Genomic DNA, 27,434 nt, shown 5'->3' on the forward strand with positions numbered 1-27,434 from the left:
ACCCACCATTTTTTTTTCCACCTGGTCACCCTGGAATTCGTTCCATTGTTAACTAAATAATTACCAATCGTAGGAAAGGAATTGCCAAGGCATTGCTTTGACAAAAGAGTGAAACCTTTTGTGGAAGATTAAAATAGATGCCCTTTGGAAAAAAAAAGATCTGGGGGAATTGAAATCTTCTCTCTTCTTTAACTCTATTGTCTGAATCCAAAAATTAAAACTTCTTCAGATGTGAGTTTAAGAAAAGGAGGTTGTGGATTTTCAAGAATCCATTTGTGCTCTCTAGCAGGCAGCTTTTTGGTATGCTCCCCCACAGAAAACGTATAAAGAAACAATACTGCAACCTTTGTCGTAGCAATGCATGGTGTGTGTATCCTTCACACTGTAGACATGCTGTGCATAAAGAATGTGTTTAGAAGCAAACACCTTTGGGAGGTTTTTCAGCGTGCCCTCTCACCCCCTGGCCCTCAATCCTCCTCTTCTAGTGGCACCCAATTCTAAGCCTTGCATCCCTTGTTGTTGCTTTCAGTAGCTCTTCCCCCCGGCTTGCAAGACACTGCCCAAGAGTCTCCAAATTACCTTTTCCATAAATTTTCAGTCCTTCCTTGCATGGATCTCAACCAGCATCAGTGAGAAGAGCAATCTAATTAATGAGTCCACACACGTAGATTGGGAAGTGATAACACCTGGATGTGTTGCCTTTCCCAGAGGACTTGTTTTCCTAATCTTTTTAAATAGAGACATAATCAACTTAGATAATGAAGGCTTACGATGAAAACTTAACTCTTCACGGCTGGAATTCAGTCAGTGTGTGTGTACCCGAGCGGGGGGTGGGGGGGGGGTTGGGTCACTGGCAGCTTTCTTTGTGCCCCTCAAATCAAATCATTTGCACCACTAATCAAAATCCTGCCCCTGCTTCCACCCTCATAGAGGAAATGGATTCCATAGACATATTATACATCATAATTTTAGACAGTAACATTTATAGTGTGTCTCATAGTTCCCAAGAAGAAAAGATTATTTCACACGATCCTCACCATTAGGCCTATATGGTCAAGAATCCCACCATCTCCGTGCTATACAACAAAGCGTAGACAAACTTTTTCTGTGAAGGGCCAGAGAGCAAATACTTTAGGCTTTGTGAGCCATATGATCTCTGTTACAACTACTCAAGTCTGCCATTGTGGCGTGAAAACAGCCAGAGGCAGGATGCAAACAAACAGGTACAGCTGTATTCAACAAACTTCTATAAAAAACAGGCAGTGGGCTCGATTTGCCAATCCCTGCTCTAGATGAAAAACAAACAAACACATAATTCAGAGAATTTGAGAAACCTACCCCAGAACACACAAATAACATGTAAACCTGCTGGGGTCCAGCCCCGGGGGGCCAGGGGTTCCCAAAGGTGTGGACAGCGTCGGCGAAGAATGTTTTACACGGAGACAGCGTTCAGAGCTCTCTAGCTCTCTTTAGTCTCCATGGATCTTCCTGTGCCTGGCTGAGGCCACAGAGAGAGATCCTGAGGCAAGCTGAGCCTTTATTTTTATAGTCAGAGGTAAACAAGGTATTGGTTACCAAATTTACACTATTCTTGTGAGTTTCACTTGTTTACACTGTTCTTGTGAGTTTCACTTGTTTTTGTTCTTGTTACACTTCCCTCAGCCCATTAGCTACCCAGATAAGATCTAGGGAGCCTTATAAGGTCAAGCCTAATTATGCTAAGAGGACTGTGCCCTCTAAGCTGGGACTTGTTTGTGACTTTGCCAACAGGTCAGTCCGAGGTTTAACCCTATAGCGGCTCCCCACATAAACCGACCCAGGACCTGATCCCATTTCTTTCTGATTCCAAACCTTGTTCACACACTGCACTGTGTTTAAGGTATGGTCTTTGGCACTTGGTCGAGTCATGACTTTGGATTAAATCACCCACACTTTCCACCCATCCCCTCTTTTCCCCACACACACTTGAGCAGCAGAAGCTGGGACTGGACTCCCATCAAACCCTGCAATCATGGCAACAGAGTGAAGGTAACTGACTCACAGGACCAACCAAGCAATCTTGATGCTATTAGCTCTCCCTAAAGAGGCTTTACCAGCCACCGACAGAATAATTAATGAGACTTGCACTGCAAATTCAGTCAGGTTCACCTGTTCCTTCCAGAAACACATTAGTGAGCCCTCCCTCCAGCGAAGAATTCAGGCCTGGTATCCTAGAGACACCCCACCCAGCATCTTCCTTCTAGTTCACTAGCAGAACAGGACCATGCACCAGCGTCACCATGGAGGCTTTGCGGGGGACGAAGCTCTGGGAAGCTGTGTTCCTGCGCTGTGCTAGAGCTATCCATTCCCAGCTGAGCATCAGGAGCACCTTCTCTATGGGCCCTGCCGGCTTCTCTTTCCCTCCCACTCCTGAGTGCCTCCCCGGGAAGGAGGAGCACTGTGGTGGAGCCACAGCTGAAGTGGATAGAGGCAATGCCTTTGCCTCACTACTCCTCTTTCCCCCCTCATCTTCCTGTTCCTCCTCCCATCTGTCCACTCAGGAACCTTCTGTGTTAGACTGAGCTCTTTCTGCCCACCTGCGATGGAAAACAGAGCCGTCCACATGGCCCAGGCAGGCTCTCTTTGGCTATATTGTGTCCAAGGCCAAAGCTAGTAATATATGAGTATATTAAGGTGGCTTAGCCTTGCTTTGCTTCTTTTCCACACTCACCTCTCAGAAGAACCTCATTGAGAGGATCATGTCATTTTGGCCAAGACAGCATTCAGGGTACCTGGCATCTCTGGAAAATTGTCCTCTCAAGCATACCCCAGTCTAGCCATCCCTGCCTCCACATCCGGCAGAGTACCTACCATCTTTTATCATCCTTTTCCTTAATATAATCCCCTAAATCCAACTCATGACATTCCCTACCATCCCGGAAACAAGAGCAAGATTGAAATCATGCTGAAGTGCACCCCCAAGTAAGATGCACATGTGCTAGCAAACCTGGGAGCTGGCATTGGACCTGCTAAAGGCACTCTGATCAGTTGCCTCTGTGCTTCACTCCACCAAAAACATCTTTCGATCCTTCCCTAATTACATTGACTTATCTCGGTATATCTTGTATACAGGGCTTTAGTTGATAGATAGCAATTTGTTAATATCTTGTCACTGAGATTCAGTGACTGGAACTGTGGCCGGAGACACGCAGCCATATCCTCTCTCCTCAATTGATCGTCTTCATTCTTGCAAGATGGGCAAACCTCTCTAAATGAGGGCAATCAATACGGTGCATTCAGCCATGAGTGTGGCTTAACTCCCTGTTCTTTGAAAAGTTAAGCCCTGTGATTTGCCTATAATTGGGCTTTCCAAAAAGTCACCCTGCCTGCTCAAGGGGGAAATTAAGTAGCCAGACTCCCCCCGACTGTTTGCTGCCTGTTTCCTCCCTTCACTCTCCCTCCCAGCAATTGACCTTCCTGGGTCATGTCCCCCTATACCTCTCTCCTTTCTAGATCCCTGTTTGCATCTTGATAACCAAGGCCAGCAGTTGGTAGCAAAGCCGATGAACTAGAACATCTGAGCTTAGGTGTGGTCTCCTTCCTCCGTCATCTTTCACATCACCACCAGCAATGGCTTTTTATGGGTTCCTTGTTTCATAAGCTGTGTTCAGCTCATCAGTTCAAACACGGGTATAACACACTGCCTTGGAGAGGTGGGTGTTCTGCCTTCAGGACACACATGGGAAGGACTCCAGCTGGTTTCTGTCTACATGTTTACTTTGATTTGTCTGAAGCTAGCTAAGAGCAAGAAGAAGGGAGCAAGGGCACCCTGGCCTGCTTTGGAATAAGACATGCCTGGCTTGAGGTGGGATGGAACAAGGAGAGGCACCACCCCATTGCCTTTCCGCCAGCCTCAAAAATTATAACATTGGCAATGCTTATAGTAGCAATGGTAGGCATATATTGGGTATGTACTATGAGCCAGGTGTTATGCATTATATGCATTATCTTGTTTGATGCTCACCAAAACCCTAATGTGAAGTAGCAGCAGAGAAGCAACATGGAACAATAGTGAAGTATGCAGATGTGCAACCAGATTACTGGAGTGTTGTATGAGTTTGCTGGGACTGCTGCCATAACCAAGTACCACAAGTCGGTGGCTTAAACAGAAATATATGTCTCACAATTCTGGAGTCTAGAAGACCAAGATCAAAGTATAGATGGGGTTGGTTCAGTCAGCCCTCAATATATGTTAACCATTATTATGTCTCATCCCCACTTTACAGATGAGCAGGTTAGGACTTTTAGGGAGATACAAGTCAACTTATGACACTGGTAAATAAAATAATTCTTAGTATAGAAGATAATAGTGTGACAATCAATCACACTGTGGATTCATAACCCTCAGTATTTTCAGCAACATGTAGTTTTGTGTTTTATGTTCCTTTTCCTGTGCTCACTTCAAGCCAAGCAGTTCCCCACACCCTTTGAGACAGGTTTTCCTATTGTTCCCCTTTCTCCCCCCTCCCCTGCTCAGCACAGTTAATGCTAATTAGCAGCTGTTTAATCATCAGCCCAGGGAAAAAGCAATCCAGTACCTGCTCTTTAGAAAGTTAACATCCACCGTTCAGCCCTCCAGATACTGGAAGGTTGACTGTGTCCCGTACCTTAGGGAGAGGCAATGTGCCTTAGTGAAGAGTTCATAGCATTTAGAAGTGATGAACCTGGATGACTCCACCATGCTTGCAACTGTTGGACAATGGCCTCAGAACCTCTGTTTTCTCAACACCACAGTTTTGTTGACAAGATTAAATGTTAATGTAACTTTTAAAATAGTATGCTAATGCCCAGAGATCGAACCTGCTTGTAGATGCACAGAAACATTTTTCAGACGACTGAAGAATTCTTAATTGAGGAGAGGGGTAGAGGGGGAGGGCATAGGAGCTGCTCAGGTAAAATTTGTGCTGTGCACATGTGTCAAATTCAGGTTTAAAATATCCATCTGTTCATTTTTAATAAAATAATACCCAGTAACAAAACATGCTTGCTTTCTTATATTTTTTATTTGTGTAAATATTTAGGTCTATGGACCAACTTAGGGAAGTATTCTAAAATGAAATACCAATGCTAGCTGTACATTATTTTTTGAGAAGGTAAGAAGCTATAATTAAGTCCCATGCATGTCATTGGGACCATATCTAAGTGGCAATGAAAGGTATCCTGCGTGAAAGGCTATAATTAAGAGGAGGAGGAAGAGAGAATAAAACCAGCCTTTTAGTTATAATGTGAGGAAGGAACGTAGACACTAGGAAATACTTCTCTGACATTTAGGGCTTTCTCACAAATAGAATTATAACACAGAATTCTTCCCCAGAGGTCTTTAAAAGTAGTTTATAACCTCATCTTTCTGCTCCTGGCAATTTTACTTATGATAATAAAAAAAATCCAAATGACCAATAGGAGGGAAATCATTGGGTAAATTACGGTACTTTACTCTATAGAATATTTAGATAGCCATTAAAATTAAAATATGAGAGCTATATAACAGCATATTAAAATTCCTACGGTTGGATACTTAGTGAAGAAGGTGCACAATTTTATCTATAATATGATTACTGTTATGTAAAAATTAGATTTGAATGCAAATTCAGATTGGAAAAGAACCCAGAAAAATAAAAGCAATTGATGGTGTTACATGGTATTGTTGTGGCAGGGGGGATAGAATTGTTTTCCAGTTATTTAAGTGTAATAAGTAAAAATATGTCTTAAAGGTGCTCATCTCTCTTGAAATTGTAGCTGTGGTTTTCATTGAGATCATGAAGATAAAGCCCTCTGCAGTCTTCCGAGGCCTAATTTTTAGTAGCACGAGATGCATAATTTCAGACAACGGAGTCCTGCTCTGGTGCTCCCGAGTTGCAAGGAGGGTGGCATCAGAGGGTCACATTCCAAAGCATCACTGGTCTCCATTAAAACCTAATTTATGAAATTGAAAATTAATCTTATGGAAATGGATTTAAACAGTCTTATCATTTGGATGTACTCGGTCTAATTGATTTGGGAGTAACATGGCTTTAGCTTTCGCTGCTATTGAATATTTAAAAAGATGAAACCTGATGTGTCCTCCTGTGTTTATGCTGCTGGGAAACAACCTGCAGATGAGAGCGTTCAAACATCCACATGGTAGGTAGTCTGCTCAGCAGAGATCGCAGCAAAGGGAAGCTGTTCATTCCTAATGATGAATCCACTGTAACCAGACTCCCTCAGGGCAGGCCAATAACCACCTCCTTTAGTGAGGAGAGCAGATAGAGGCCAGGCTGTGGGACCAAAAGGGGAAGATGAGATGGCCGAATCCAGGCTCCTTCCTTCCCAAGTTAACGTGGCACCCTTATTTGAATATAGGTTCTGCCCTTATCCTTGGTTTTGCTTTCCGTGGTTTAAATTACTGGTGGTCAACCTTAGTCAGAAAATATTAAATGGAAAAAAACAATACATTCTATTTAAATTATGTGCCTTTGTGAGTATATTGAATTCTCACGCTGTCCTGCTTCAACCAACCCAGGATGTGAATCATCCCTTTGTCCAGTGTGTCCACACTACGTATGCTCTCCCTCACCCCCTCAGTTACTTACTAGCCTTTTTCATTATCAGGTCGACTATGGAGGTATCGAAGTGCTTGTGTTCAAATAACCCCTATTTTACTTAATAATGGCCCCAAAGCACAAATGATGCTGGCAATTCAGATATGCCAAAGAGAAGCCCTAAAGTGCTTCTTTTAAGTAAAAAGGTATGTGTGTGTAGGAAAAAACACAGTACTATCCGCAGTTTCAGTCATCTACTGGGGATCTTGGAACGTGGATAAAGGGGGGCTATTGTATTTGCTTTCATAGTATTAAAAAGGTTTTATGAGGGTGTGTCTGGTTCTTTCCAGGTTGAAAACTACATTGACTTGGACATTTTAAATGTTCTACATTAATGCTTACACACAAGCACAGAGACACATATATAAATGCGTGGATATATTCTGTGGCAGCTGTGAGAACATGCTGACAGGCCCCTGACGACAGAGAGAGTAATTGACCAGGGACCCCAGCAGCTGCACTCTGAAATCTATTACCGTGTTGGCAACAGGCCACGCTGGCCAGGGCTGCTCCAGTCAGTGACTGAGCTCGACAGGAGTACTGAGGCAGACCTACCCCTGGGAGACACAGGGGCCCTCTGACAGCCCACTTTGGATCCCCAACAGCTTTGCCAAACCTTCTTTAGACTATGGGGCAGTCAAGGACTCTTTTGCCCAACTTTGTACACTCTCTTCTCTATGGGGCCAGACTTGCAACACAGTTTCTTGCATTTTCTCTCCTAATAAACTTCTTGCATGTTTAATCCCATCTTGGCATCTGCTTCATATAAACATATTTAAGGTGTCCCAAAAAATGTATACATACATTTTGAGTAATTATAAAGGCATTGTTTATTAAAATACATTTCATTTTCAAAATTGAGTCATCAGCTGTTAAAGTGTGTGTACATTTTTTGGGACACCCTGTATATGCATATATATTTAAATTGGAATCATCTGATGGGCACTAGTTGTGTCCAAATTTTGCCATTATAAAAATATCCATGTAGCCCCGCCGGCATGGCTCACTGGTTGAGGGTTGACCTATGAACCAGGAAGTCATGGTTAGATTCCCAGTCAGGGCACATGTCTGGGTTGCAGGCTCCATCCCTAGTGTGGGGTGTGCAGGAGGCAGCCAATCAATGATTCTCTCTCATCATTGAAGTTTCTATCCCTCTATCCCTTTCCCTTCCTTTCTGAAATCAATAAAAATATATTTTTAAAAAATATAACTATCCCTTTTTTTCGATGATATTGCTACTTCTTTGGGGGATTTTTATAGAAACTACACCCCAGTGAATGTCTCTTGCTGCAATACCTCCAAAGAACTCACAGAGCAAACGCTAGATTTCAGAGTGTAGCAGCTGGGGTCCCTGGTCAATTACTCTTGCTATACCTGCCACTTCTTTTCTATATGATTAGCATTTTGGATAGAATTAAGAGTTTTTTCTGGCAAATGAGCCCCAAGCCTTCTGTGTGAGTGTGTGGATGGGGAAGTGAGGAGCTACTCCCCCACAGCATTCTTCCACATTCCAGGGAAGCAGGAAGACAAGGGTTTGGGCCACATCTTCAATCTCTTCATTCTTCCCTGCCCACCACCACTCTTGACTTTGATTGCAAGCAACTGGAATAGATTCTGTATCACTTACGCAAAAGAGAACTTGTTGGAAAAGTTTGGGAGCTTACAACCTATGAGAAGCTGAAGGATCAATCTTGAGGGAGCCCCAGGGCTGGCCAGTAGGATTCAGATCCTGGAAGATAGGATTCAGATCCTGGAAGAGAGATACCCACTGAGCACCTCTGTGGCAAGGAGAGCTTCAGTCTCTTTACAGCAGACACGGAACCTAGTGGACTCGGTGATGGCTCAAAGTGAGTTTCCCTAAATAAGATTTAGGTGGAAAAAGGACTCTTTAGGTGGAAAAAGTACTCTCAAGGAAGATAAGGTGGTAGAACCATTAAGAGAAATAAAGTGATATATATATATATATATTTCCCCTAATATACTGGGGAAATTTGGTAAAAGGAGAAATAAATGTCAGGCAGAAAAATATAACTTAAATAAATAATAAGTTTCCAGCACACACTTTTTTATATATTTGCATAGTCTGTGAGGGCATAGACGTTCAGAGACTGGCCACAGCTATTGGGTGATAGATTAGTTTTTCCCAAGTGAAAGAAAGTTTTCTGATTGAGACAGAGCCTAACTGTTGCCAGGAGCCTGTTTGAACTATTTCAGCTCCTGAGCTTTATTTCCATCCAAGGGCTTGGGGTTCTGTTTTACTGTCCAAAACCGAAGTGTTGTCATTGCAAGGACAGCAGCACCATCCATCAATTTCTCTTCAAAGGTCCCTCGCTTACCTTCTACATCTTTGCTGTGGGCTTACTGGCTCTCCACACAGGTCTTTTGTTTGTTTGTTTGTTTGTTTTTGTTTTGGGCTGATTCCCAAATGTGATAGTACAGTACTATCAACAAATGGAAAGGCTGAGAAGCCCTCCAGAAAAAATGATCAATGAGGTTTCACTCTCTCCCTCCCTGAATCTATATCACTCTCCCTTCCTTCATAGAAGTGTTCCTTTGCTTCGTTTTCTTTCTCTTAATGGCCCTACCACCTTACCTTCCTTGAGAGTACTTTTTCCATCTAATTCTTATTTAGGGAAACTCATTTGAGCCATCACTGAGCCTGTTTGCTCACTGCAAGCAGAAGTAGATGCCCTTGGAAAATAATCAGAAAGTGCGAGTGTATATGAGATGAGCTTAGCTTCGGGTGAGGAAAAAAAACACTTCATATACAAATGGAACTTGAATTCATGGAAATAAATTTCAAAAGAGGAATGTTTAGGTTGATAGTCAGGTAATGTGCCAGTATTGTCATTCCAGGTAAAGATGGCCTTGCAACAAGAAGGATTCCAACGGAAAAAGCGAGGGTATAGAGATATCAATGAGATCGATATCAACATGAATGATCCTCTTTTTACAAAGCAATGGTATCTGGTAAGTGTCTCTGTATTGTTCCTAACGTTTCTCATTTTGAGACTTCGGATACAAAATGCATTTCCATTTCCTCATTATTCTTTGGGACATTAGCCAGCATCCGACTCTGTGAACTGCTCTGTCCCCTCTGATCCGTATTGATTTTCTAGCACCACCCAAGCATCTCATTCCTTAATCTGCTTTCTTCTGAACTGCTAAGTAGCCATGGCCTCCTAGGGTCAAAGCAACTACCCAAAGCAGATCAGATTCTCCCAGACCCTGAAAAGTGCCCCAGTGTATGAATGAATGAAGATGCGAAAACATGTAAAGTTCAACTCAAAGGTCTGGAAAGAGTTATGTGGGGTCTCAAGCGTCAGAGTAACAGTAGGACATGATGAAACCACAGATATAAGACAAAGAATCAGGTGACTACACAAGAGACAAGCAAGAGACCTCGAAAACTAAAGTAGCAAAAGTAGCATCTATCAGTGTTTCCTCAAATAATGGCAGGAAATCAGTTCCATGGTACTTAATTGATGCAGGATTCAAGGCAGGGAAACCCATCTGTCTGATAGTGAATATTTTCTGGCTCACCAAGAGTCCGTCCATTTGGATGAGTTGAGTTATGTTGAAAAAATGTTCAAAGCCTCCAAGCAAACCAAACTGCAGGGCATATAGAGGGGAAATGAGTGACTAATTTATCAATGTGAGTGAAGCTTTATTTAAGATTAAAAGATGTTGAGAAAAAGAGAAAATAAATTATGACCCATGGACTGCTACTTTATAGGAATACACCACAAACCCCTCTCTTGGGGCTTTAGAACTTGACTATGCCTTATGCTTTGGGGCATGGAATTCTGAAAATTCCATTTGGGTAACTAAATAAACTTATGTGTACAGTCAGCCCTTCATATCCACGGGTTCCACATCCACAATTCAACCAACTGGGGGTTGAAAATATTTAAAAAATAATCCCAGAAATTTCCAAAAGGCAAAATTTTAATTTGCCACATGCAGAGCACTATGCTGAATCCACACAAATGAAGTGTAGGCATATCTGGCTGTAACCTATATGCAAAACGTAAGTTATATGCAAATACCAAACCATTTTATATAAGGGACTTGAGCATCCATGTATTTGGGGGTTCTGAAACCATCCCCTCAATACAAAGGGATGACTATATTAGCCAGGATAGGCTATGTTTCTTGCAATAACAACCCTCAAATCACAGTGGCTTAATGAAATCAGAGTTTCTCACTCATGCTATGCTGCCAATGTTTCATAATCCATCAGGGACTCAGGCAAATCAAACTCCATCTCCACTCCATCTTGATCCCTGCTTTCATGAGCACATGAGGGAAAGGAAGGGGCAAATTGCACAGTGGCTCTTAAAGCTTCCACATAGATGTGACAGATGACACATAAGCTCATATTCTATTGGCCAAATCAGTCACATGGTCATTCTCACTTCCAAGGGAATGGAGAGGTATAATCTTAACAAATGCCTGGAGAAGAAGAGTGGCCATTTTTATGAAGAGCACTATGACATTCACACAATGTTTTAGTAACACTGTAACGGCCAATTGGTCACTGTGAGTTTCTGCCAATACAAACTCTGATGTCACTATTTTTTTATGACTCATCTTTGAGAAAATCTGCACAGGACAAAGATGCATGCAAAGAGGGTAGTGAGCACATTTATTTGGGATTTTTTTCTTTTGTTTTCCTTTATTTCATCTTTGGATTTTTTAAGGGGGAGAATATGCACTAAAGTTGAGCCAGCTATCTTTAATTCAGCTCAACAAATATTTTTAAAGCAAGATCGATGTGGTAGTATTGAAATCACAAAGGTAAATAGATCATCTCCCTCTTGCAAAGGATATTGGATGTAGTAAGGAAATCATATTCACCTAAGAATAATCCCAAAGAATATGTGCTAAATTCAAAATGTGAAATATAAATCAAGAACTACAAAAGGGCTCTAACCAGTTTGGCTCAGTGGATAGAGCGTCGGCCTGCGGACTCAAGGGTCCCAGGTTCGATTCCGGTCAAGGGCATGTACCTTGGTTGTGGGCACATCCCCAGTAGGGGGCATGCAGAAGGCAGCTGATCGATGTTTCTCTCTCATCGATGTTTCTAACTTTCTATCCCTCTCCCTTCCTCTTTGTAAAAAAATCAATAAAATATATTTATAAAAAAAAAGAACTACAAAAGCAAGCACTTAATTCTAAACTGAGGAGGGTTTCTGGAAATGGCCGCTCTATGGAGTTTAAAGATCACAACCTGGTCATAAAAGATGGGAGGATTGAAACTGTGTTTGCATACTTATAAAAAATATAAAGCGTTAACAGTGTATATCAAAAAATTAAAGGAGGCTGGAAGAGGTTGGTGGCGGGATGCCCAGAAGTATTGGTTCAGGGAAGATGTGGCCTCTGAGCTGGCCTTGGACTAGCAGACGGCTGCAGAGCATGTGAAACAAACATTTACACGGGTGCTTTACTCCACTAAACTAATAAGATTCTCTGCTTGGAATTCCTGTACCAGATCAATACTGGACAAGCCGATGGCACTCCTGGCCTTGATTTGAATGTGGCAGAAGCCTGGGAGCTGGGCTACACAGGGAAAGGAGTTACCATTGGAATTATGGATGATGGTGAGTTTTTCAATGTCTTTACAGCATTTGTAAGCCAGTGTGTCTTTGCAGTGCTGCGGGATGTAAGAGAGTCCTTCTTTTGGAGGCAGAATAGCCAGATGTTGGGCCTGATAACCATTTATACTGTGGCCAAACCTTCACCTTCCTCCAAATCCATGGCCCTCAAATTTGAGGATACCCTTAACAAATATTTGTTGAATTAATAAATTAAATAAACTAATGAAATCTGCTCATCCTGCAACTTTAATTTCTTATTAAACCACTGCTTATACTTTACCTTAAAACATCTTCCAAACCTCTTTATATTTACCATCTGTTTCTCTAGAGCCACACTGTCCAAAGTACTAGCCACTAGCCATATGTGGCTATTTACATTTAAACTTTAATTAATTGACACTAAATAAAATTAAAAATTCAACTCCTAGCTTCATTTCAAGTTCTCAATAGCTACATGGATCTAGCAGCTGCTGAAATTCAAGCCAAAAACTCCATTTTTATCATCACAGAAATTTATATTAGACCGTGTGGCTCTAGATCCATGAAATAGCTTTTTAGCAGCAGCATTGGCTTTGGAGAATTTTTTACTTTATTGTTACTTTCAGAAGGAGCCCTTGTAAAGCAGACTTTGATAACATTTTATGATGCATGACCCCTAGAACATATTATCCTGTCCCAAACACCTGCCAGATAAAGATTTAACAGCTTTATTTTCAATAGTTTTTTATATGAAAGCCAACAGATTGGGTGAATTGTTTTTCTAATGACACATGTCCTTGGCTCTGCCAAGATCCTAGAGCATCTCCGCCCTGTAGTCATCTCATTGGGGATGTACTATCTGGGTCTTCATTAGCTGTCTGGGTCTCCCAGTACAAGTGCCACTGTGCAGTTTTGGCCCAATTACATATAAAGACTAGACAAAGATGAAACAGCGGAGGGAGCCTCTCCCTTCTGAAGATCCTCAAAGAACGCTATGTTCTCTAAAGCAAGCCTTTGAAACAGAATTGATGGGAAAACAAGGGTAGCCAGAGTGATTAAAATTGCTGCTGTCTTTGTGTGGGCTCATTAAATAGCAACATAAAAACAATGCCTCCCTGTTTCCTGATGTGTTCCACGTTTTGAAGTGGATGTAAAAGCTTTCTCCAGCAGCAGTGAGGGTTTTCACAAGAAGAAAGGAGCTCTGCACAAGAGTGTCTGTGCACCGTGTCTGAGACAATCAAAGAAGAGCTGAGACAATCTCTTCTTTCCTAATGTTTTGGTTTAGAAACTAAAGCGGCTGATGCCAGCTCACCCAGGAGACAGAGGCACCTAGGTTTGGGGAAAACCTGCCTAGGACATATTGTAATGACCATTTCATACAGCGTATCTACTGTGGACTCCCTGTTGGGTATTAGAGAAGCACCCTAAAAGTGGCACCACAGTGACAATAGGGTGACACACCGCTCTTATGAAACCTCCATCAGCCCTGTGATGCCTGCTTCAGGACTCTTTAAATGTAACCCCCTCGCCTGAGTGCCATCGTCCCTTCCAAAGATAGCAAAGATGACTCCTGCCCTTGCTTCATGTTTCCTGGCTTGCAAGGCCAAGTCCTTCAGAAGGTTTTGACAGAATTTGATTTGTGTTATTTCTTCAGCTGATCAGTGGCCTTTGGGATCCCCCCCCCCAAAAAAAGCAAATTCTCTGACTCCCAATTAAAACTCCTAACTTCTCCATTGTTTTGGTCACCTACTAATGCAGAACAAATCACCCCAAAATTAAGTGGCTCTAAATAACCACCATGTTGTTCTCGCTCACAGTTCTGTGGATTGCCCAGGCTCAGCTGGACAGTTCTGCTGCTGGCCTTTCTGGGGTCTCTCATGCAGTTGGAGTCAGAAGACAGCTGGGACTGGATGCAACTGGAGGCTCCCTCCAGCTCCATGCAGTCCCAGCCTCTCCACTCCATGTGGTCTCCCCAGCAAGGTAGATGGATTTTTACAGATGGCCCAGAGTTCCCAAGAACAGGCATTCAGATGTTGGCTGGGCTGTGGTCATCAGAAGGCTTGACTGAGCTGAACATCCAAGATGGCTAATAGTTGATGCTGGCTGCTGCTGGGGCTCAGCTGTCAGAGTGACTACACATGGGATTCTTCCATGGCAGCCTGCTTCCTGAAGAGTAAGCAAGTGTCCAAAGGAAACAGGTGGAAGATGCCTGGCCTTTTTTGACTTAGCCTGGAAAGTCATATCTTCTATAACTTATTTGCAGAAGCAACCACAGCCCAGTCAGACTAAAGAAGAAAGAATAGACTTACCTCTCTAAATCAGGGAGGAGATGACCTTGTCATACTGTAGAATACCGTATGGAATCGGTGATACTGAACCACCACTTTTGAAAATACAATTAATCCATTGAGGTCTACTCCTCAGCAGCATATAAGTCCATAGGGATGGTGCAAGGGGCTAGCTTTCTTAGAACAATGAAAGTAACTGGGCTTAGGACCAGTAATACATCTCAACTGAACTATTACCATTCTAACTAGGAAGATGTACATGGAGCTCCTTGCTAATTCCCTGAAGTCTCTGGAGCTTCCTAGGAATTTGGACTATTGTGGATTAGACTTCAAACTAGTGGCAGATACTAATGGTTTATGAACAAAAATATAACCAAATATTTTTAATCTGTGCCCCACATTCATTATGATTGGCTGATGAGTAGGTGCCCCCACAGATCATGAGCCATAGCTCAGGTGCAGTGTCCAAATTGTCTGTTTTTTCCAGGACCTACATAGGGTCTATCAGTCATTGCTGAAAATAAACAAATACATGAAAAATAAGATTGAATATGTTACTAATACAAGAAGTGAAAAAATAAGCTGATTTAGAAGATGTATTCAGTATATTTCCCTGAATATAAAATATACAAAACTCTTAAAATACTATTTAATTACCAGGTTATCATTTTCTTGCTTCAGTTCATTTTTATTTTTCTGGATCATGTCTGTCATCCTTCACAATTCTATAAATAATTATTTTCTTTCTCAGACTAAAGTCTGAATCTGTTCTAACTTAACACCTGGTCTTCCCCATAACCTAATTAAAGATGTTTTATTTAACTGGGCTAAATTTATCTTGTTTTAATTCTAATTTCCTTCTGGTCTCAGATTACCTCTTTGCTTCAATATTTTCCCTTCACAGAGAAGAGACTACTATTTCTCCAAAAATTCCCCTTCTAAACAACTTGCACTCTCAGAACATGGGGTCATGTTTTAAAAATTGACTCATTGCTAGAAAAAATGTTCTCTGTGTATGCATCTGTGTGTTTGTCATTTTTCTTTTACCTTACCTGTATGTTACAACATTTTTTGCCTAACAATGAGTTCACAAAATTTAACAAATTTTAGCAAATATATACAACAATTTAATTCCGACACAACATTCTAAGACAGCGGTTCTCAACCTGTGGGTCGCGACCCCTTTGGGGGTCGAACGACCCTTTCACAGGGGTCGCCTAAGACCATCGGAAAACACATATATAATTACATATTGTTTTTGTGATTAATCACTATGCTTTAATTATGTTCAATTTGTAACAATGAAAATACATCCTGCATATCAGATATTTACATTATGATTCATAACAGTAGCAAAATTACAGTTATGAAGTAGCAACGAAAATAATTTTATGGTTGGGGGTCACCACAACATGAGGAACTGTATTAAAGGGTCGCGGCATTAGGAAGGTTGAGAACCACTGTTCTAAGACAGTAGATTTTTTTAAATGTTCTGCTCTTCAGCATTATCCATATACCTCTAGCGATATGCTAGATAATGGTACTAATGATGAGGATAGAAATATAATTTATCAAGCATCTACTACAAGCTAAACACTTTTGATGAATTGGCTCTAATCCTGAAAATTGCTTTGCAAGGTAAATAATATCTCCATTTTAAAGATGAAAAAACTGAGGTTCCAAGAGATTATGTCATTTAGCCAAAGTCACACAAATATTACAGTGTCTGAACCTGAAATGGTACTGGATCTGTTGGTCCCATGGCCCAGGCTCATCCCCAACACAATCTAAACTAACCATCTCTAAATTAGAGTCCAGAACATGGGTCTGCAAACTTTTAAATATTTGTCTTTAAGTATTCTAACCCCTGTCTCTCTGCAGTCCTTGAGAGGGGAATAGGGGGAGGAGAAGGAGGAGGATATTGGACAGGAAGTGACCAGCTATACTCTCCCAAGATATAGAAATCAGCATGGTAACAGTAATTGTTTCAGATGTCAAAATATCAGCAGCAAGATATGAAACATGTTAGAGCAGCTTTCCCGAGAACAGTGATTGCCAGTCTAAAAAGTACTTACCAGAAATGACTTTTGCAATAAGAAAAAAAACAAAGGAAAACTTTTTTTACAAATACAGTTGACCCTTGAAGAATGCTGGCTTGGACTGTGTGGGTCCACTTATACGTGGGTTTTTCTATTGGTCAGCACAGTTCAAACTCGCTTTCTTCAAGGGTCAACTGGTGGTTGGGAATCCACATACGTGGAGGACCGACTTAAGTTATATGCAGGTTTTCAACTGCCCAGGAAGTTGGCTCCTCTAACCCTTGTTGTTCAAGGGTCAACTATATGCATCCTGATATAAGTTCCTTTTTGCAGAACAAAGCTATAGCTGTGACCTGACTTTGGTATGCATGCAGTAAAGATGCTGAATACTTCTGGCTTTTAAATATTGCAACCCAATAGAGTTGTTAAATGCCACCATTACAAGCACACCACACTGTTCTCACTTCCACTAGATCAAGAAGAAAACAAGCATATAGAAGCCACACGCTTTCCCCAAAGTCATGCAGCCAGTTGGCAGCGTGGCTGGAATTCAAACTCGAATCTTTGATTCCAAAACCTACACTTACAACCATTATACTAGGTAGTGCAGGAGCCTGGCTGTTTTCTTGGAGGGCTAGATGCTCAGATGAAATGAAACTGCAATGATTATATGGCTCTCAGACCTGGAGGAAAACTTTTCAATTTGCCCTTGAAGTTCCAGGGTGCTTTCTGAGGCTCACGAGTCTGATAGAGGCCAGCAACTCATGGGCCATAATGCTACCACTGGAATGACATTGGGCAACAAGGTAGTCCACATGCAGGAGAAAGCACAGGACCCCTGCAGGGCGACTCGAGGTCTCAGCTTCCAGGAAAGCCACAGTCTGGAAAGACAAGTATCACCTCCCACTTGGGACACATTGCAGACCATTTGCTCGTCACTTAATCGCTTTTCTTGCCCAGCTATGTTACTCTTACTATTTCTATGCCAGAGAACCCTCTACTAATCCATTGCTTCCCCCCTCCCCCCGCCCCCCAGCCAGTTTCATTTCAAAAGAAACGCCTGTTGATGCTTTAGAAATGTCAGGATTTCCACAAATCTCTCTTGCATCACTGCCCTGATGAGCCATCAATCTTATACACACTAAGCCCCTTTGTGCTGACATTTATGGCAGAAGTGTTATCCTGAGGCTCCAAGCTCTAATTGGCTTCCCTCCTCCAATGCATCGGGTGGCAGCTGTCTCTTCACTTGGGCAGTGCAACCCACCCACCCTCACTCAGGAAGCGAAACACAAGGCTGGGGCCTCAGGCACAGTGTATCCTGGGTGCAGCACATAAGATCTTTCTAGAGCAGCTTCCCCGAGGACAGTGGCAGGTTATTAACCTTTCGCTCCTGTGCTGTTGTCTTTTCACAGGGATTGACTATCTCCACCCAGACCTGGCCTCAAACTATGTAAGTACAAGCTGACCTGTGTGGGGAAACATGTGCACCTTAGGTGTTCTAGTGTCCCTTGTTATTGGGAACATACACATGCACATTTACACATACATGCATGCACATGGAACACACATGTAAACACGTCCATGCATGCACAGGCATGCACACTAAAACTGCCCGTCTTGTTAGAGCCCACAGCTCAGGCCAAAGACAAACAGACAGGGTATGGAGCCTAGCAGCAGAAAAAACTGGTGGCTTCCTAAGAAGAAAAGCAGGAAATTTGAGGTCTGAAAGGTACAGGGAGGGGCAGATACGAGGGAGGTTTAAAATCAACTCTAGCTGAGGATACTAGGATTGAATTGAAGGGTGGAAATGAGCCTGTTGGGTTTTTGCTGGATGAAACTGATGGCAAAATGCCAAAAAGTGCAGCAACTCACATTGCAACCATAGCTGTATGAAAGCAAGAACATCATCTTTTTTTATTATTTCTGTGTTTATGAGCCCTGCACACCGACTTGCCCCCACAACACTGTGTAGAGCATTTAGTTTCCCTTGACAGGTAAGAGATATTAACAGAAAGGCATGGGAAATGCTGTTGGGCTAGAACCACATGCCCTGACTTTGACCCAGCAAGTCACTCTGCTTCCCTGATGAAACTTACAAACCCTTTAAAGATAAGTGATCCCTTTATTTTAACCCCAGGAGAGCCTCTATTCGAGCATTGGTGGTGTTCACTTAAAATTATCTAAACTATTACTAACCAATACTTCTATAAGCTGCAGAACTAAGTATTCAGAATGTTATTTTAGTAGCTGAAGAGGTCATACTGAAGAGAACATGAACTTCAATAGAGAAAAGAAGTGTTTGGGGATCAACATCCTGGGTCATTCACCCTAGAGCATTGATGGCGAACCTATGACACGCGTGTCAGAGGTGACAGGCGAACTCATTGTTTTTGGTTGATTTTTCTTTGTTAAATGGCATTTAAATATATAAAATAAATATCAAAAATATAAGTCTTTGTTTTACTATGGTTGCAAATATCAAAAAATTTCTATATGTGACACAGCACCAGAGTTAAGTTAGGGTTTTTCAAAATGCTGACACGCCGAGCTCAAAAGGTTCGCCATCACTGCCCTAGAAAGTGTGTATCGACAATGCAAAAAGAGAACAGAGATTTTCCACGTGTTCAGTGCATTGAGCATTAGGAAACAGAGCACCCATGGGCCGGGTTTCTCTTTACTGCAGGAGTCTTATAAATCTACAAGAGTATACATAGGGCTGAGCATCTTTTTAATAATTAAAAAGAAAATTAAATGAATCATTGGCACCGTCCAGACAAAGTGGGCCCAAAGAGACATGACAAAAATTAATCCGAAGCTCTGTTCCAAGAGATGAGACTCCACTCCTGTAGACAAGACAATAAAGAACCACTTATGAGTTGCAGGTTCCGCCTCAGTGGTCCATCTGCAGAGTCTAAGCAAACATTTCTCCTCGCCTTCCTGTGTCCTTTCTCCCCTCCTGCAGACACCCGTGGAGCTGTCTGCCTGGCTGTCCCTTTTGCCTCCTTAAAGGGACTGCCCCACATAGAGCCTTGTTTGCCTCCTCTCATGCCATCCCTTTCTCTGTCTCCCCAATAGCTGCGGGGCTCTGGAGAGTTCTCCAAAAGGGAGATTCAGAAATGCTTGTGTTGCGTTTTCTCCAGCGCTTTGATACCCTCAGGCTTTTCTTACACAGACCTGGCGGGGATGGTAGCCTGTGGAGGTGCACACAGAGGCATTAGTATTCTCCCCAGACCTGAGCTGTGGCTGCACAGGTTTCCTGCCATCTCCAGGACCCAGCACCTCGCAAAGCCGCCAAACAGGGTTCTGCTCACTTTTGCAGACCAGTGTTGCTCCATCTTGCAGCTTGTAGGACTTCAAGGTAGGGTATCTGCCGGTCGGGCTGGAAGACTGACCTCTCACTCCTGCCAGTCCAGTTCCCACCAAAGCCACTTACACAGAGACTGACCTGGGCCTCCTTCCCTGCTCTCTGCCCAGCCCCGTTGTTTCTGTGAAGGGCTGATCCCAATACCAGTTGTCAGATTAAAAGGGATAATAACTCAAGAGGGGGGAAAAATTCCCTGGGGCTCTGATGAACTGCAGATACAATGCTAATTAACCTTGAGATTCTGCCGAAACCCGTAAGCTGAAATGGGAAAGGAAAGCATCCAAATTGAAAGGTACTAGCTCCTCTCAACTCTGTGATATCAGAATATACCTGAAAGACTCTATGGGTTCTATGAGTGTCGTGTTCATTTCTATGTGCGTATTTTTAATGAAACTGGGCCCTTGTGGCATATACAGTATGCCCCCTTCCACCCGATACGTCATGAACACTTTTATATCATTAAATACTCTTCAAAACATGATTATAGGGCTATACAGTTTTTACTCATGCTGCATTGTATTTAAATTTTCCAATCCCCAATTGTTGGACAACTAAATTGGTTCTAATGGGTGCCTCATTCCAAGACGAAGAGTGACAGATAGACAAGGTACCAGAGGGCTCTGAACCATAGCCTGCTAAGGAAAGCTGAAAGATTGGGGGATGGGGAGGGGGTTGACAACTTAAGAGGCACATTAAATATGTTTTCAAATAGTTCCTATTCTCCAATGCTCTATGTGGGATGAGGCATTCAACTAATTCAGTAATTTCTCCCAAGAAAATTCCCACCAAAATATGACAACTGCAGGAGAAAGATTTTGGTTCAGTTAAAGGGAGAACTGTCTAATGATTAAGGTTGATAAATAAAAGGAATTAGCTGTCCCATTAAGTAATGAGTTCTCCATATCTGAAAATGTTCAAGAGGAGTGTTGCCCTGGCCAGTGTGGCTCAATGGTTGGAGTCACCGAGGGGTCTCAGGTTTGATTCTGGGTCAAAGGCATGTGCCTGGGTTACAGGTTTGATCCCGGCCTGGTCAGGGCTCATGCATGAGGTGGCCAATAGATGTGTCTCTCTCACATCAATATTTCTCTCTCTCTTTCTCTCTCTCTCTCTCTCTCTCTCTCTCTCTCTCTCTCCCCCGCCCCCTTCCACTCTCTAAAAATCAATGGAAAAAATATCTTGGAGTGAGGATTAACAACAAAAAAAAAGAGGAATATTGATGGCCAGTTGGCAGGTATGTGTTGTTGAGGAGATGACAATGTCTACACTAATCTTAGAGTAGATGACATCTAAGAATTGAACAGAAACTTCAATCCAGAGCAAGGTCCTAGTCTTCAACATTTATTAAATACTTGGAACCTTACAAAAATTATGTCTAATTACATAGCTGATTACAAATTTTGTAATATAATATTCTCTCACCCTGGCTGGTGTGTCTCGGTTGGTTTTGGATTCGAAAGGTTTTGGATTTGATTCCTGGTTCAGGGCACATACCTAGGTTGTGGGTTCAGTCTCTGTTTAGGGTGCATACTGATCGATGTTTCTCTCTCTTCCTTTCTCTCCCCTTTTCTCTCTCTAAAATCCTTGGGTGAGGATTAAAACTGTTTTCTTTGTCTTTGGTATAAGTGAGAAAACTGAACATCCAATACCTCATTCTTAATTCCTCAGCAGAGAACCTGAGCCCGAACTGATTTGTACAGTCTTGGTGTCTCTCTTACTCTGTGTAGACTGACAGCTTTAAAGCTACTAACCAAATTTATCTTCTTTATTTTTAATTGAAAATTTTACACTATAATTAACAGAATGAGGGTAGCAAGTGGAGTAGACCTGCCCAGGAGAACAATGAAATCAGTGGACGGTGATAAGCTCAAAAATTGTTTGAGCAAAGGATTAACAGACAGCTTCACACCTTGTTAGGTGACTTAATGGTTTGGATGTGATAGGCTAGCCTGGTGCCCTCCTAGTGAAATGTACTTTGGGGAGGTCTGTGTTTGAGTTCCTTCACAAGCAGACCTGAGACAAGGGTTTGAGTGCAAGTAGTTTATTTGAGAGGTGATCCCAGGAAGCAAGAATAGAGGGAGTAATGAGATATGGAAGGGGAAGCAGCTAATAAATGGTACATTATCAAACAAGGGAGCGGCTGGAACTTCATCCCACTGGGAAGTTGGGGACAGTGTAGAATAAGTGCCAGTTATCCCACCCAGGATGGGATACCCAAGGAAGTGGGAGTATTTTTACAGCAACTTCTGTCAATCATTGGTTGAGGGCTGGTCCCAGGAAATGTTAAAATCCCAGCATATCCTACCTTCCCACAGCCCTTGTCAAAGATGCAGGTGCAGGCAGCCAGAACTCACGAGGGTGATAGGCCAAAGCTAAATGGGCTGGGTGCTGGCAACATTTGCCTCGGTGAGGATGACTTGGAAATTTATTAAAGGTTAAAATAAACAGAAATGGGCTGTGTTGGGGAAATTCCTTTTTGCTACAGATTATTTTCAGTGAGAAGTAAAAACTCTAGCAGAGGTTTTTAGACAAAAATGTCTTCATAATCAAACTAGACACACTGTTTTCCAAACAAGAAATGTTTTCAAAGCTTGTTTTTTTTCCATATATTAAAAGAGAAGATGCCCTAGCTGGTTTGGCTCAGTGGATAGAGCATCAGCCTAGGGACTGAAGGGTCCCGGGGTTCGATTCTGGTCAAGGGCACATGCCAGGGTTGCAGGCTCGATCTCCAGTAGGGGCCCTGCAGGAGGCAGCCGATCAATGATTGTCTCTTATCATTGATGTTTCCATCTGTCTCTCCCTTTCCCCTCCTCTCTGAAATCAATAAAAATACATTTTTTAAAAAAAGAAGAGATGAGTCAGAGTATACTGGTAGTCTGGTGTTCTTTCTATTTAAACTGAGAATTAAAATCCTTTGAAAGCTGCAAATCAATATATAAATGTGAGTTGTTAGTGTTAATTTAATTCAACAAATCTACATTAAATCTGTTGAGAGTTAGAAGTAAAGGATAATAATAGCTGCTTGAAGTATTACTCTATTGTTCTATGACTGGATTTAATCTGAGGGATCCAGTCCCACTGATAAATGCTCACTATCCCAAATAATTAAAACTCTCCTTTTTCCATCCCAGTAGTAATAACATGAAACAAGTATTGGCCAAGACACTATTTTAGACCAAGTCTAAATCAGAGTTCCTTTACCCCATCCTCTCTGTGCGAATGGTCTGGATATACACACTAACACAATCTGATCACTGTGTATTGGACCTGCTATGTCCACGCCCCAGAGGAAGAGAGAGAAGCCAGACTCAGGTGTTCTCCAGAGAAGCCGGCGGTCAGTAAGGACACTGGTGTGGGACGTATCTCACAGGTGAGGGGCTGGCAGGCAGGGAGGTTGTTCATCTCTTTACCGTGTGGCCCCACTCAGTGATGATCACGTGCCTGTGTTCACAGCACTGGTCCAAGTCCAGAGGTCTTCAGGAATAGAGGGATACTTCGCCAAGAACACGAGAATTGTGACTGAGGGTCAGGTCCCGCAGGGTGGGTGTGAGGGGAGCCAAACACCTCTGCTTTGCCCAAAGCCTTCTCTGCTGAAGCTACAAAAGTGAAGAAGTGGCTCGTGGTTCTGTAAAATCCAAAGAGAGTCGTCTTGCTGTGGGTGGGAGTTTTCTCAGAAGCAGACCTGAGATAAGCATTGGGAAGCAAGTAGTTTATTGGGGGGGGGGGCAGGGAGACCCCAGGAAGTACCAGCTGGGGAGAAAGGAAGCTATTCCTCAAGGAAGAGCATCTGAGAAAGGGTTTGTTACAAAGCCTATTACTACTACGAGCAAAGGAGCATGCTCTCACCACAGAACTCTGGGAAAGTGCAGACAGAGCCACTCAAAGTTATCCATCAACTCTTGTCAATCACTGGTTGAGGGCTGTGTCCCAGGAGAGGGCCCAAGTTAGGGAGGTGGGGGGGGCTTAACTCCACAGCTCTTCTGGCCTGCCCACCATGCAAGTAGAATGCAGTCAGCAGAGAGAGAGAGTCTTCAGGTGGAGAGTTGCAGGTGCTGACAGAGTCGGCCAGCATGCAAGGATAAAGTTCTGACAGTGTGACAGTAATGGAAACTGCGTGTGATGTTTGGCTTCCTGAGTCATAGTTGTGCAACTTGAGACTAACCTGTTAAACCTCTTTGAACTTTAATATCCTCAATTTGTGAAATGGACAAAATGAATATCAGGTTTGCTGTGCGGTATCATTGAGATACCATGTGTATAGGGTCTTCCAGATAACATGCTCAATAAACATTCATTTCCATCTCAAAAGAGCTGAGATTACAACTGTGCACCATGGCTGGTTGTCCTGATGGAGAAGCAGGAGCGTGCCTCAAGAAACGGTGCGATTGGTCAGTGCCCTCCCCTGTAAGCTCGAAGTTCTCAAAAGAGAAGAAAAAGACACCTCAACCAGACTAAGTATAAGATTGTGAAGCTAGGAAAGCAAAGGCCAAAAAGCAGAGGCTACCAAAAGAAAGCTCAAAGACTTATTTGAAAAAAGAAAGGGTTATTTATTTTTAAATTTTATTTGAAAGGTTTATTTTTAAAAGAACATCCAAATAGCAGAAGATAAAGGGAGAGAGAAGATTCATTGCCCATGGCCAGGAATGTAATGAGAAAGGATGTCCCAGCAGAATTTCTCATCTACTCTTCATCTCAGCTCTTTGAGCTAAAGGATATTCATGGATATTCATAAGGGAGGCCTAATCCTCAAAGTGGGTGAAAGGAGTGTAAAATGGTAATTTTTCCAAATGAAGTTTTCTCCAGACCAAGGAAATTACTCCTCCTGAGGTTTAAGTGATCACAGTGTGGGACATGGGCTTTTGCCCTGGTGACGTGAAGGTTGAACCGCTTCTTGAACTAGGACCTCCATCTCTCAGTTTGGAAACTGTGCGTCATCCTCTGAGCAGCTCCAAGATCCTGTGCTGAAATCTGTACAGATTTGGGTGCTCCTCCTTCATTTTTCCACAAATTCTTGAGTGCAGCAAATGTGGAAGACTGCGTTGGCTCCAACTCCTCATCCTTCCCTAGACCTCAGCTTCTACTGAGGGGTTTTGCAGAACTTCTCCCTAAAAGGGCGAAGTGTATTTCCCACCCCTTGACTTTGGGTGGGGCCATCTGACTTGTTTAAAGCAGTAAAATTACACGGAAGTGTCAGATTGCCAGTTCAGAGGCCTTAAGGGGCCTTTTGTATTCCCATATGCCCTCCTATGCCTCTACCATCTCCATTAGAAGAGCATGCCCAGGCTAGCCCACTGTACCCAGGAGGAAGATGAGAGACACATGGAGAAGAGCTACCCCAGCTGCCAGAGCCCATAACACAGCCACCGAAGTCAACCTACAGAACTGCGGTAAGAAGCAGAGCTGCCTGGTGGAAGAGCCTTGCCAATACCAGCTGACCCCCAGCCAACCCCTAGAACAGCAGTTCTCAACCTGTGGGTTGTGACCCCTCTGGGGGTCCAACGACCCTTTCACAGGGGTCGCCTAAGACCATCGGAAAACACATATATAATTACATATTGTTTTGTGATTAATCACTATGCTTTAATTAAGTTCAATTTGTAACAATGAAAATACATCCTGAATATCAGATATTTACATTACGATTCATAACAGTAGCAAAATTACAGTTATGAAGTAGCAACAAAAATAATTTTATGGTTGGGGGTCACCACAACATGAGGAACTGTATTAAAGGGTCGCGGCATTAGGAAGGTTGAGAACCACTGCCCTAGAAGCAAGCAAGTCCAGTCAAGATCCGCAGAACTGCCCTGCTGAGCCCAACCTAGATCATCTTGCTCCTAGCTGAACGGTAGACTCATAAGTGATATAAATGCTTATTGTGATATGCTGCTGACATTTTATGATTGTTTTTATGCAGCAGCTATTACAGTTACCCATGCTAGACCCCCTCCTTGGTCCTCCCACAGTAATGGATGCCCATCCCAGCCTAAGGAGAATATAGATTTCCCTGGCCCTACCCCAGACCTACTGAATCAAAATCTCTAGGGATACACCTTATAACATGGATTTCTTTGAAAACATTCCAAGATTCTGATGATTAATCTCATCATTCATTTTGGCACTTCATTCATTCATTTATTCAGTCAACAATGCTATTTACATATGATGGCATAAGGACTAGATCACGACCTCTTTGTAGGAAAGTGTGTGCTTTTTTAAAATGTGTGTCCCCCTTAACATTTAGCACAGGGCTAAACAGGCATTCAATAAATATTTGCTAAATTGCATTGACTATTAATCCATCATTCATTCATTGCAAATAAAATCAGGAGCTCAATCATATGATGAGCCCCTATCGTTGATGATGGGGACCTCTAGCATGCAGAACCCTCTCACTCCCAGCTCTCAGTTATCTCATAGGTGATGCCACCACCCCATTCCCATTAATGCATGTCCCTGATGAGAGGAACAGAGGATCATAGAACTAACTGAGGTTCCATAGCCAAAGGCCTGGAGAAATATGATTTTCAGTGTAGATAATTCACATGCAAATAACCAAGAGCTGTTTCATGTCTGGAATGTGTAGAAGACAGGTTGGTGAAAATGCAGTTAAGTTTCCAGATGGGAAAGGCCTCTGACCAAGTCTAATGCTCTTTGATTCAGTCCAAAATTTGGAACATTATTTATAATTCAGAGTTGCTATTTCACCAACAAAAGCTCACCCCTAAGGACCTGCACTTTTCCATTCTTTTGATGGGTTCCTGAAAGGTAACTATCTTTGAGGAGAGGCCTCTGGAGCACTCTGAAGGGCTGCCAGCATGGAGCCTGGAGAAAGTGACTTTGAGCCCAGCAGCCATGTGCACACCAGGGCTCCAGGTGGCAAGTGGCCGCCATGATGAAAGGGCACCTGCTGGAGATGGGCCCAGTCCTCAGCCCTGGATGACTCAGCTGCTGTGAAGTATTGATTGCATGCCTTGCTCCAGGCTTTTAGTCTGATTAATATTTAAATAGAACACATTAATATTGCATATAAAATTGAGGTTTAAACAACCTTTGTACCTTATTAAAAGGAGAGGCTGACTTTTTTTGATGTCACATCATAGTAGCACTTTATCATGAGGAGGCCACACTGAATACTGGAAATAAAAATGTTTTAATTATCTGGACAGACCATCAGTCAGATGACTATCACCTGACTCAACCCATGTAGCAGAGGAATGTGCCCATTTTTACAGGAATAAGCTTTGATATAAAAATGGGAGAAACAATTTTAATTCAAATGAAACTACTTGTTTGGACCTAGACTTACAGCTACAGGTGAAAACAAAGAAAAAATCTGGTCAATCAATTTTTCCACATTGCTCAGTTGACTACTTTTTGTTCCATTGAATCTAGTGGGCATTTAAGACACTTCTACTAATGTTCTACTGTATGCAAGATTCTGGATGAGGGACCTGGATTATAAAATGTGAGAAATCTGGTCCCTACACTCAGGGATTTCTAAATTCAGTAAGGGAGACACACATGTGAGTATATAATTACAACATACT

The 27,434-nt window shown here is 42.5% G+C and overlaps 1 protein-coding gene across 1 annotated transcript in view; it reads left to right on the forward strand.

Annotated features, from left to right (window-relative positions):
* Positions 1 to 27,434, forward strand: part of PCSK2 (proprotein convertase subtilisin/kexin type 2) — a 253,572-nt gene that overhangs the window by 129,008 nt on the left and 97,130 nt on the right. The window contains 3 exon segments of the mRNA XM_023753214.1: positions 9,474 to 9,587; positions 12,112 to 12,220; positions 17,936 to 17,973. Of these exon segments, the coding sequence (XP_023608982.1) occupies positions 9,474 to 9,587; positions 12,112 to 12,220; positions 17,936 to 17,973 (261 nt within the window).

Source organism: Myotis lucifugus, unplaced genomic scaffold (genome assembly GCF_000147115.1).
Source record: "Myotis lucifugus unplaced genomic scaffold, Myoluc2.0 scaffold_42, whole genome shotgun sequence".
NCBI lineage: Eukaryota > Metazoa > Chordata > Mammalia > Chiroptera > Vespertilionidae > Myotis > Myotis lucifugus.